Source organism: Hemitrygon akajei, chromosome 6 (genome assembly GCF_048418815.1).
Source record: "Hemitrygon akajei chromosome 6, sHemAka1.3, whole genome shotgun sequence".
Lineage (NCBI taxonomy): Eukaryota > Metazoa > Chordata > Chondrichthyes > Myliobatiformes > Dasyatidae > Hemitrygon > Hemitrygon akajei.
In genome coordinates this window covers 136,851,596-136,863,425 of record NC_133129.1, presented here as the reverse complement: position 1 = coordinate 136,863,425, position 11,830 = coordinate 136,851,596, and the positions used below count along the sequence as shown (strand labels likewise).

The 11,830-nt window shown below is 40.9% G+C and overlaps 1 protein-coding gene across 1 annotated transcript in view; it reads left to right on the top strand.

Annotated features, from left to right (window-relative positions):
• The first annotated feature begins 3,446 nt into the window (after positions 1 to 3,446).
• tesmin (testis expressed metallothionein like protein) overlaps positions 3,447 to 11,830 on the top strand; it is a 160,107-nt gene continuing 151,723 nt past the window's right edge. The window contains exons 1-2 of the mRNA XM_073049356.1: positions 3,447 to 3,553; positions 4,243 to 4,519. Coding sequence (XP_072905457.1) covers positions 4,319 to 4,519 — 201 coding nt within the window. The 5' untranslated portion in view covers positions 3,447 to 3,553; positions 4,243 to 4,318. The remainder of the gene's footprint in view (positions 3,554 to 4,242; positions 4,520 to 11,830) is intronic.

Here is an 11,830-nt window from a genome sequence, read left to right as displayed (position 1 = left end):
CCAGTTTTGAAATGAAGGCCAATTTGAACAGGGTGGTGAGTAGAATTTGCTGGGCCATCAATTCACAGTGCTGTAACAAATACAATAAGCTTGATCATTCATGCTGTTGTCATGTTTTCAGGTAAATGTGTGGGTCAACTGCTTTCATAGCTGAAGAGAGCCTTGGAAAGCAGGCTTCCTGCTTGTTCAGCAGCTTCAGAGTTGTGTTAAAAAGAGCCAGGACTTTATATTCAGAAATGTTCAAAAATGGCAGATTGTTTTATTTACTTAATTTTAATTTTTTTTTAAATTCAGAGATACAGCACAGGGCCATTTCGGCCCTTTTGAGCTGCACTGCCCTGCGGCCCTCAACAACCTGATTTTAACCCTAATGTAATCACTGGACAATTTACAATGACTAATTAAACTAGCCACTACATCTTCGGACTGTGGAAGCAAACCGACGCATTTCACGGAGAGGATGAACAGAGGATGCTGGGATTAAACTCCAAACTCCAAGACACTGAGCTGTTAAAGCAATGCACTAACCACTACGCTACTGTGATAGCTTGATAAACATGGTCTATGGATAATGTCCAAAGCTCTATTCTTGAAGTTAGCCATCAAACAGAAAGTTTAAAAACCCTCATATTCCATAAGGGTTTGAGGATAATAGTTATTTCTTGTTTTTTTTCCAGAGAAAGAAAAGGAACTGTGTTTTCAAAATAGAGGCTTAAAATATGATAATAGATGAAGAAGCTAGAGGTTCTATTCTATTAATAAACAGGTAAATTAAAGTGACTGCTGTTTTCATTACTGAATTAATGAATGGCTATTACCCAAGGCAGATTGTTTCTTTGGAAATTATGACAGAAGGTTTGTTGAATTTGGCAATTAAAATGTGTGGTTAAGACATTAGTAATATGTGAATATTTGTGCATTATTATGATATTTAATATCCTTAACAATCTGAATTGACAATTACTATCAAGTCTGACAAAAAAGTTGCCAACTGCTTTGAGACTGTATACGAAGAATGCCACAGAAGTTTTAATTATACCCACAGTGCCTGGCATTAACAAGGCTTTCCAAATATATGTAAAATTGGTAAAGCATGCCCTTAGGTCAAAGCCACTCTTGTTTATGATAAACCTCTAGTCATTTCTCTGTTCAAATGGGTCTTCCAATAGGCCAACAGACTGACTTATTTACATCAACAAGCTTTTGCAATATGTAAATCAGTGTCCTGGGACAATACTTGGAATACCACTGCATTTTAAGGGGCCTGTGATAGGAGTGTAGACGTGACATTTCCATCCGCAAGCAATTTTAGAAAATGGACCCAAGCATTATTATCTTTTATACTCAAAAGTAACAGGAGTACTTCTCAGGACTCTTCAAAATTGCTGTGGATCATCCTGCGATCTCCTTTACCTTTATAATTGATTCCTTAAGAGCAGATCCACCTAACAGCTGCTTGGCACTGAGCCAGCTGAAATTCCTCCAATGGCCAAATGCCAAATTACAGTACTCTTTTGCCAGAATTATAGTATTTAGGCCTGATAAACAAAACATTCCGGGCCTCTTTGCTGACTCATAAAACAAATATCCCTCAAGATCAGTACGTTTCAAAAACTCATATCATTCATATATATATATTGGGATATATCAGGAAGATTAAGAAAAGTAACTAAAAATCCCTAACTTAGCATACTAATAAGATGATTTAGTATTTCAAAGGTTTTTTAAAATTTAAGTATACTACTAATCATTTTGCTGTACATCTATGCTTCACTAAAATATCTAGGCTATGTTACTAGTTCTATTTCACTTTTAAAGAACACTTTTTTATAATGGCTTGAAAGATTATTGTAAATGATTATAATATCTTTTATTATGTTGTTAAATAAATACTTAATTTTTTAAAAATTGCAAAGCCATAGGGAAATAGCAGGGCATGGCAGGAAAGGATTATTGGGTAGTTTATTTAAAGAGCCAGCTCAAATAGATTGTGGGGAAATGCCTATTCCATCTCTAGTTCTGTGATTTAAGAATATGAAATATAATGGTCAGACCTATCTGATCTGTTTCTTGTTATCACTATAGTTAACTCTAGCTGTGTTGACAGGATACTTCATTTATAGGAACTTTTTTTGATAGGAGTATGAATACTGAAAGGAGACCTCAACTGTAACAATTGTAAAATAAAGGATTATTAATTTATGGTTTTAGAATGGTACTGATTCTTTTCATGAAGTAGAACCAGAAAATGCTGGAAATACTCAACAGTACATGCAGCATCAGTTCGGGGGATACAGAGATAATGCTTCCAAACAATGACCTATTGCAACTGTAAAGATAAGAATAGAGGTATGAATTACATTGCAGAGAAGAGGAGAGATTGAGAAATCAATTGGGATTGAGACAGAAGAGATGGCATATGTTGAAATTTGGAGCAAATGATAAACTGCTGGAAGAACTCAGTGGCTCAGTCAGTATCTGTAAAGTCTACAACCCATCTATAATATGAACACTGAATTTTCCAATTTCAGGTTCTCCCTCCCCATTCCCCTCACCAGATCCTTTCCCATTGCCATCTAGGTTCATTTTTTCTTCATTCCTCCCCCAATGAGTTCCATTTGCTTATCACCCACATACCTTGAATCACCCTTACAGTAATAGTCATAGGAAAGTACAGCACAGAAACAGGCTCTTCAGTCAATCTAGTCAGAGCCAAACCATTTAAGCTGCCTACTCCCATCACCCTGCACCAGGACCATAGCCCTCCATACCCCAACCGTTCAAATACTTATTCAAGCTTCTCTTAAGTGTTGAAAATGAGTTTGCACTTACCACTTGTGCTGGCAGCTCATTCTACACTCAGGGTCCTGAGTGAAGAAGTTTCCCCTCATGTTCCCCTTACACTTTTTACCTTTAACCCTGAACTCTTGACCTCTAGTTGTAGTCCCACCCAACCCCAGTGGAAAAAGGCTGTCACATTTACACTATCTACACCCCTCATTATTTTGAATACCTGTATCATCCTTTCCAGCACCTGCACCCCTCCTCCTAGTCCCATCTGCCCATTATCTGGTTCCACCTATAATCCTATATCAGCTCTTTCTCTCACTTCTATATAGTAGCTGTCTTCCTATACACTGTCAGTCCTGTGTAGGGTCCCGATCAGAAACATCCACCATACCTGTGCTTCCCTAAATGCTGCTTGAGTTCTTTCAACAGGTGTTGTGCTTCAGAATAATGGGGATTACTTTGATGGGATTAAGGCTGAAGTTAACCAGGGTCTCCAGAGGAAGTGGTGCTCTGGCACATCTATGAACACGGGAAGATGCAGGGAATGTACTGCGGTGCGCAAAGTCTGAACACCTCACGTCGAGGGCGGGGCTCTGAAATACCGGATGTCGGGGGGCGGGGCTCTGGGTCTGGAATACCGGATGTCGCGGGGCGGGGTTAGCGGTTCGCGCCCGCGTGGACCAGCTGGTCGTTGGGTAGATGCTCCTCGAGCACAGGATCACGTGCCACCTGCTCGATCAGGGTGTTGGGGCGACGCAGCTGGGTGAGTTTCGGCAATATTGAATAAACATAAGTAATTCATAGAATAAAACACATTGAATTCAAGCTGTTCCTTCAGATAACTGTCTCCTGAGTGATGCATAACTTTTGAAGGGTCGCGATCGCGGACACGGCCCAGGATCTCCAGTTTTTGGGCACATGGGAGTCGTTGTGACTTCGCCTCATGTCCCTGTGGCTCACACCGACCCTAGCCGTCTCACCAGCCCAAGGGATGAATGAGGGGGGTGGTTGGTGGTTTACTTTCGGTAGAGTGCTGTCCGTGGTCTTTCATTCAGCGAAGCTCCCTAAACAAAGCTCGACGAAGGCTTTCCGTCCAGCAAGCATCGCTACTCCGACCGAGGGAGCCCAAATTCGCGTGGAACCGAGGGTATCTAGTAAAACAACTTTTTTTTGCCGAATCGCGTACTTTGATTAGGAAGACAAATTTTAAATAATTAAAATCAAATTGGATAGAATGCCGAGTTTTAATTCTAAATTTTAGACTAAGATGACGTCATAATTTCCACAGCATTTTTAAAATTATATTGAGTACATATACAGTATGTAACGAAGAAAAAATTGTACACTGTCAGTCGTGCACTTCAAAAAGCCGGTTGAAGTATGTTTCATACTTTTAAGCATTTCAAAGTTGCTTTAAAATTGTGTACTAAAATCTTATTCTATTTTCTGCAGGATTATTGGTACCATGAAAAACATAAAATCAGCATAGGCACCATTTTACAAAATCACCTGTAATCAGGCTGTAGCAATGACTACTGGAACTGTGGAAGACATGGAATCTACCCATGAGGAAATGCAGTTGCCAAATTTGGTATTACTTAGTGACAATCAAAATTCACAGCCTTTTGATGCAATTTCCAATCAGGACACTCAGCTTACTTCTGATACAGTAGACTTAACAGATGTGGAAGCAATGGAGATCGATTATGGACAGGATTTTAGAAATGAGGTACAGGTGGTGTTTCTGTCTCTGATGAGAGTATATAGACACTGATAAGTTAGGGAGGCTCTTGAATGATAATTGCACACAGTTAAATGAATCTGATGTAGATGAAAGGCAGAAATCAGTCCCTTTTCACAATAATCACCCACTCAACCCCTGTCACACCTTAATACTCACTATGTTTGTTTTCTGTAGTTTATTCGCAAGGGACCATGGAAATACTTGCAGTATGCCTTTAGCTCCATGATTAACTGGACTGGTTCATCAAATTAGATTGATACCATTGGTAAGCTGTCAAATGTTTGGAAAACAGGTTTTTGTGGAATGCCTAAAATTCTGCCTGTGGAAGGTGCTGAAAAGAGGTGGTAATGGGACTTGCATCTGTACAACTGAAGCAAGAGCTGGTACCTCCAGATTTCAAAACATTTCAGTTAATAGTTAAATTCTGCCAACTCCGTGCAAAATAACTTCATGATAGTTCTCGTTGCAACTATAATTGAAAGACAATTTTACATCATTTACTATCCCAACATCAGTTGGACTTGCGTAATATAGGTGGCTAATGAATAAAGTGAAATTTCCAAAAGTGATTACAGTAGTTTCATGTAAATACAAGAGACTGCAGATGTTGGAAGCAACAAGTAAGGTGCTGGAGGCACTCAGTGGGTTAGGCTACATATGTGGAAGGAAATGAACAGTTCACATTTCAGATCTTTAACCATTCATCTGCACTGAATGACAGATGGCCAATCTTCAAAGTGAAGAGAAGGGGTGGGCCAAGGGCTCGCAAGTGATGGGTAGATCCAGCTGAAGAGAGGAGAGGAGAAAAAGTGAGTGAGATTGGGTAACAAAGGGCTACAGATGATGGAATCTGATAAGAAAGGATGGTGAGGCATGCAATCAGATAAAGGAAGTGGGATGGGCAGGAGAGAACAGTATGGGGAGGGGACCTAGTGGAAGGTGTGTGGGGTTGATAAGCAGATGAAGGGGTGAAGAGAAATGGGTAATGGGAGCTAGAGTGTGTGTAGGAAGAAATGGGTAGATCAGGAGGAGAGAGTGGTAGGATGGGGGAGGGGTGGCGATGGCTACCTGATGTTGGAGAATTCAGTCTCTCTGGGATTTGGTTGTAGGTTACCCTAGCAACATATGGAGTGATGTTCCCCAAATTTGTGTTTAAACTCGCTGTGGCAGAAAAGGAGACTGAGATCAACTAGTTTGGGGTAGGAATGGGGAGGAGAATTAAGTTAGTGCAAACTGCAAGCTGTAGAAGGCCATGGCAGAAGCACAGGTGCTTGGCAAAGTGGTTGTCTAGTCTCACTGATATAAAGGTGGCCAGAAGAGATAGAAATCTACAACATATTACAAGTCCTTTGGCCCACAGTGTTGTGCCAACCATGTAACCTACTCTAGAAACTGCCTAGAATTTCCCTACTGCATAGCCAGCTATTTTTCTAAGCTCTGTGTACCTAAGAGTCTTAAAAGAAAGATCCTATTGTAGCCATCTCTACCACCTTCGTTGGCAGTGCATTCCATGCACCCACCACACTCTGTGAAAAGCTTAACTCCGACAATCCTCCTTGTACCTACTTCCAAGCACTTTAAAACTGTGCCCCCTTGTGTTAGCCAATTCAGCCCTAGGGAAAAAGCTTCTGGCTATCCACACAATCAATGCCTCTCATCATCTTATACACCTCTGTTGCTCCAGGGAGAAAAGGTCAAGTTCACTCAACCTATTCTCATAAGGCATGCTTTCCAATCCAAGCAACATCCTTGTAAATCTCTGCACTCTGCAATATCCACATCCTTCCTGTAGTGAGGTGACCAGAACTGAGCACAGTACTCCAAGTGGGGTCTAACTAAGGTCCTGTATGGGTTTAACATTACCTCACTATTGAATGCAATCCAATGGTTGACGAAGGTCAACATACCATATGACTTATTAATAACACTAATGTGTTAACAACACTGATGTATGTGAATGTTTGGGGCCCTGGATGGTGGTAGGGGAGGAGTTGTAGGAACAAGTGCTATGTCTCCTGTGGTTACAGAAGAAAGTGTCTGGAGAGGTAGGAGAAATAAGTGGATCAGGACAATTTCAAGTAATAGTTCCTCGGGCCACACTGTCCAGTAGTTCCCCAGTTTAGTCTGAGCCTGATCACAAGACAGCTTACAGTGACCAATTGTTACATCTTTGGACTGTGCGGGTTGAGGGGGTGGGCCTGCACAGTCAAGAGAACATGCAGGCTTCTTGTGGACAATGGCGGGATTGATGGAAGGTGCCTGAATGAGAATCCAATGTACAGTGAGTAGCCTGTATTACTACATAGCAAGAGCTGGAAAATGGAAGGTTTGAGCAGGTCCTTTTTTGGCTGTTAATTAATGATGGACAAATGGTCTTTTTCTATGTGAAGAGTTTTTCTAAACCAATGAAATGACTGTACTCCTTGAATTGGGCTTCATTGTGACGCTATTTATTTATTCCTTGTTTTGTGGCTGCCTGTAAGGGGACAAATCTCAAGGCTCTGTGGAGTGTACGTACTTTGAACTTTTATTTAGAGTTACAGAGCAGATTGAGTCCTCTGCCCAATGGGCTGTGCTGCCTGGCAACTCCTGATTTGGCCCTAGCCTAGTTGCCAGACGGTTTGTGGTGGCCAATTGACATACTAACCGGTGCGTCTTTAAACTGTAGGTGGAGACCAGAGCACCAAGGGGAAGCTCACGCACTTACAGGAGAGACGTACAAATGTCTTTCAGAGGATGCTGGAGTTGGGCTCCGGGTTCCGGGCTCTGATGCCCCGAGCTGTGGTGGTGTCACGCTAGCTGTTATGCTACCATGGCTTATTTGAAGGATTGCTTTCAGCTGCCAGCATCCCAGGCACTGGAATTCCCTCCCACTACCCCTCCACCTCTTTACTACTTAATCCCCATTTAGAATGCTGCTTAAACCCAATTTGCCCTCAATTTTGAATAGTGAACAATCAGCTTTTTATTTGACTGTATTGCTCTCAAGCACCTTGGGTAATTGCTCCTTCAGGTGGGCGCCATGGTGGCGTGATGGTTACACAGCACTGTTGCAGCTCTGGGTGTCGGAGTTCGGAGTTCTGTTCCAATGTCATCTGTAAGGAGTCTCTGTGCGTCCTCCCTGTGGAGTGTGTAGGTTTTCTCTGCGTGCCAGGTTTCCTTCCACAGTCCGGGACGTGTTGATTGGTTGTTGTGGATTGTCCCATGATTGGGGGTGGGGTTGAGTTGGGGGTTGCTGGGCAGGTCAACTCGAGGGGCTTATTCCACACTGTATCTCAATAAGCAATAACAATAATAAAGTATGTGATATAAATCGGTTGTTGATGTAGTGAAGGTTCAAGTGCACCTCCAGACCTGATGGGTTAGAGCTCAGAGGGATATGGGGAGAAGGCAGGAGATTGAGGCTGAGAGGGAATCGGATCAGCTGTAATGAAATAGTGGAAAAGACTTGATAGGCCAAATGGCCTAATTCTGCTGCTATATCTTATGGACTTAAAACATGAGAAAAATAGCAATTTTAGATTTTAAACTCTGAAGTGTCTGCCTGTGTTTGAAACACAACCAGCTTCATTAATGCTGTGACATAATTTACACCAAAACAATTGACTCCTGAGTCAAATACTCAATGACTTCGCAAAACGGCACTCCACTTGTATGAAATACCCTAACTGAGGAATTTCAGATGATTCATGGTTACTGAGCTTGTTTCACTGCATTTCATTGATGAAATAAGTGGTGGAAATTTCAGCCCTACATTTCCATTTTAATTAATGGTACGAAACTTGTTTGAACAATACAGTGGACTATGGTTAATTGGGCCATTTGTTAATCAGGGCAGCCGCTTATTTGGGTATATACCCGGGATTCCCTTTGTTTATTTCGGAGACTGTATCACTTAATTGGGATAGGAGAATTTTGCCGAACAGTTTTGAGCTAGTGTCAATTGTGTGCCCTTGCATGGTCGTTGGACACTAAATTGTGCTTAGAGTGAACTGTTTTTAAATTGCACCAGTTGCATGTGTTTGTGTTCAAAAAGAAATAATTTTTGTCATTGGTAGTTGGTGATAAATAAGCAAAGAGACAATTCAGAACTGTTCTCACTGTGGCAACAAGTGTTCAGGCTTGGAGGTGCAAGAAATGGCCGAGAATGAAATGAAATTATTTTACTACTTCAGGTTAGGAACTATATAGAATTTGAAGACATCAACAATCACCTTGAATGTCAGAATGAAAATGAAGATTTGGAGGATGCTGATGTTGAAAGCATGGTAGGAAGGGACTCCATTATCTGTGCTAGATGTCTGCTGATTTTGTTCATTTACATTCAAACAAAAAAACATGGCAGTATACACTGGTTGAATTCCTCCATCAGTTACTATTGTTACGTACCCCGTAACTGGGTCACTTACCAGCAAAGATGGAGAGGTCCATTGAAGTCTGATGGTACTATTTTTAACAGTATTTATTGATAAAAATACACAAAATAATATCAAGGCAAACATACAGATAATATACGTCGTCAATACTAAATCTAAAAGCGCGGGTCTAATAGTAATCAATAAGAAATAGCTCTATTGTTGTCTAGAGGATAATGTATAGTCCGATGGAAATATAAAAGTCACTCAGTTCATTCAAGCTGCAGCTTTTGGGTTGGAGAGAAAGACGGGTTAAAACTTGCCCATTCCTTTTATGATGTCACTCCTTAGAGTCGTTGGAAGTTGATTTCCCCGTTGTTAGCTAAAAACTGTTCTACCCTGGTACAGGGCCCACCGATTCCGGGGCAAACGGAAAAGGACGCACGTGGCCCTCCACTGGGTTTTGCTATTACGGGATCATTAGCGTTTCTTCTGGTGCATCTGAGGGGCTGTTCCCACAGACCCTCTTTTTATCCTGACTCACAGGGTCTCGGGTGTCAATCAGGTTGGGATGATGCAGTCCCTCCACCAACCTCCCCCTCGTTTCATTGCCTGGGGCTTCGATGCATGGTACAGGATGCAATATACAAGTCCGTTTCCAAGAGTCAATAGCCGGTATCAGTGGGTCCGCCTTTCGGAGGCCAGGACACATTCCAACTTTTTGTGGATTCTGCATGTCTTTCTCTCATTTCCTGGGTCTTCTGAACTGACTTAATAGTGATCTTGCGATTTTCACAAAGGAGGGGGCTACCCCGCACCCTTCGGTCCCTCAGAGCTGTGGCACATTTGTAACACTATTAGGAGCTAATACTGTTTTATAGTACTGTTGTAGTATAGGCAATGTTCTAATTTGCTCTGTATTTCATTTAAGTACATATATTGTTACTCAGTTGTCCTTTTTATACCTTTTTAACTATTGCTATGAAACTGGGGCAGCTACTTAATTAAGCCCAAGTGTGCTGGTCCTGATGTGTCCTGATCAATGAATCCACTGTATTTACAATGTAAGAAAAGTCAAGGGCTGGATCACAGAAACAAAATTAGACCATTTGATTCCTTTAGTCTGTCAAAACAGTGTTAGTATACTAATCAGTCTTTTGTTCATACTCCTTAACACCCTTGAGTAGAATTAACCAACTGTATCTTCCATTCTCTTTAAAGTGACGTATTTTCAAAAGCAAGAACTTCTGGTTTGTCGCTGCTTTATGTGGAGAAGAGCTTTTTGTCAGTAGCGTGAATATATTAGCTCTTAATTAGGTTGGATATTAATATGAAAAGGGACTGTTGAGCTGGAGAAAGTCACAAGGAAAGAAAGTACAAAGTCAGCAAGTAGAAACCTGAGGGCTGTGTTGGCCTTTGTGATTGAAAAGAAATGGCCACAAGAATGTCAGATGAAATTGAGTTTAGGGAGTGTGTGTGTGTGTGCGTGTGCGTGTGCGTGTGTAAAAAAAAAAAAAAAAGGAACCACCAGAAATACATTGAAATAATTGGGTCTGGAGATAATAAGTCATGGATGGAGAAATCAGTAATGTAGCCTGAGAGTTTGGATTCGGCAATGTTAGGTGCACAGAAATGGGCTCCACTGGTAATAGTTAATTAGTGATGTCAAAGTTCGTATGGAAGTAAAAATTCACAAAATAGTTAATTTCAGTTCACTTGACAATGGCCAGAGCAAAAGGTACAATCAGTAGCATATATAGAATTTGTAGTGGAAGTCAAAGACAGTGGCATCAGTTCTTTACAGTGTTTAATGGAGAAAATTATGGGTCATTCAAGATTAGTTGTAAATCTTACATTTTTCAAATATTTGCTTATAATATAAAAATCCATTCCAGTCCATCACGTCTTTGCCAATTTCAGATCAATTCTATCAGTCCTCTTCACTGATTTCTTAGCCTATTTTAATCAACTCTTCACTGATATACTCATCAAATCGCTACCCACTAACACCCAGGGTAATTTCCAGTAGCCAATGAATGTGAGCATTTCTTTGAAAGATATGAAAGGAAACCAGAGCACTAGGGGATATCCATGTATTGATAGAGAGAACTTACAAACTTTGCACAGACAGAACTGGAGGTCAGTATGGAACCCAGGTCACTGAACTTCTGAGACAGCAATACTACTAACTGCGGTGCCCCATGCCGCTCTAGTCTGAAAACACAGGTAGTCCGAGGGAGAAAATAATTGAAGAGAGAGATACTGAAGCAATGGAATTTAATAATTTGATGGAAAATGATCTAATTGGGCATGGAATGTAGATAAGGAAGTGAGCAAGGGCTTACCCATCCAGGAACTCCAAAGTTGATAGAATGGCATGGAAAGGAAACCATTGTTGGTGATGCTTTAACTGTCAACAACATTGTAATCCCATTGTACCATAAATTGGGCAAAGGTGAAAGAGGCATATTCCACGATGATCACATCAATGACTACAGAAATGCTGACCAACAATAATTCACAGCAGTCAGAGTAACCCAATGTAATTTCTGTGCTAGAATAGATGTTTGATTACAGTGATTACAACATATCCAACCAGATATTGGTGAATTTGTGGAATTCATTGCCACAGACAGTTGTGGAGACTAAGTCATTTGGTATATTTAAAGTGGAGGTTTATAGGTTCTTGATTAGTCAGGGCATTAAAAGTTATGGGGAGAAGGCAATAGAATGGAGTTGAGAGGGATAATAATCAGCTATATTGGAAAGGCAGTGCAGACTCGAGCTGAATGGCACAATTGTCTTATTTGGTAACAGGTTTGGATTTTGCTGACATGAAAACTTGCAAGGACAAATGGTAAGGTATGATGACGCCACTTTAAAGGTGGTAATATTAACTATATAATTTAACACTAAAATGTCAAATGCAGTAGTCAGAAAA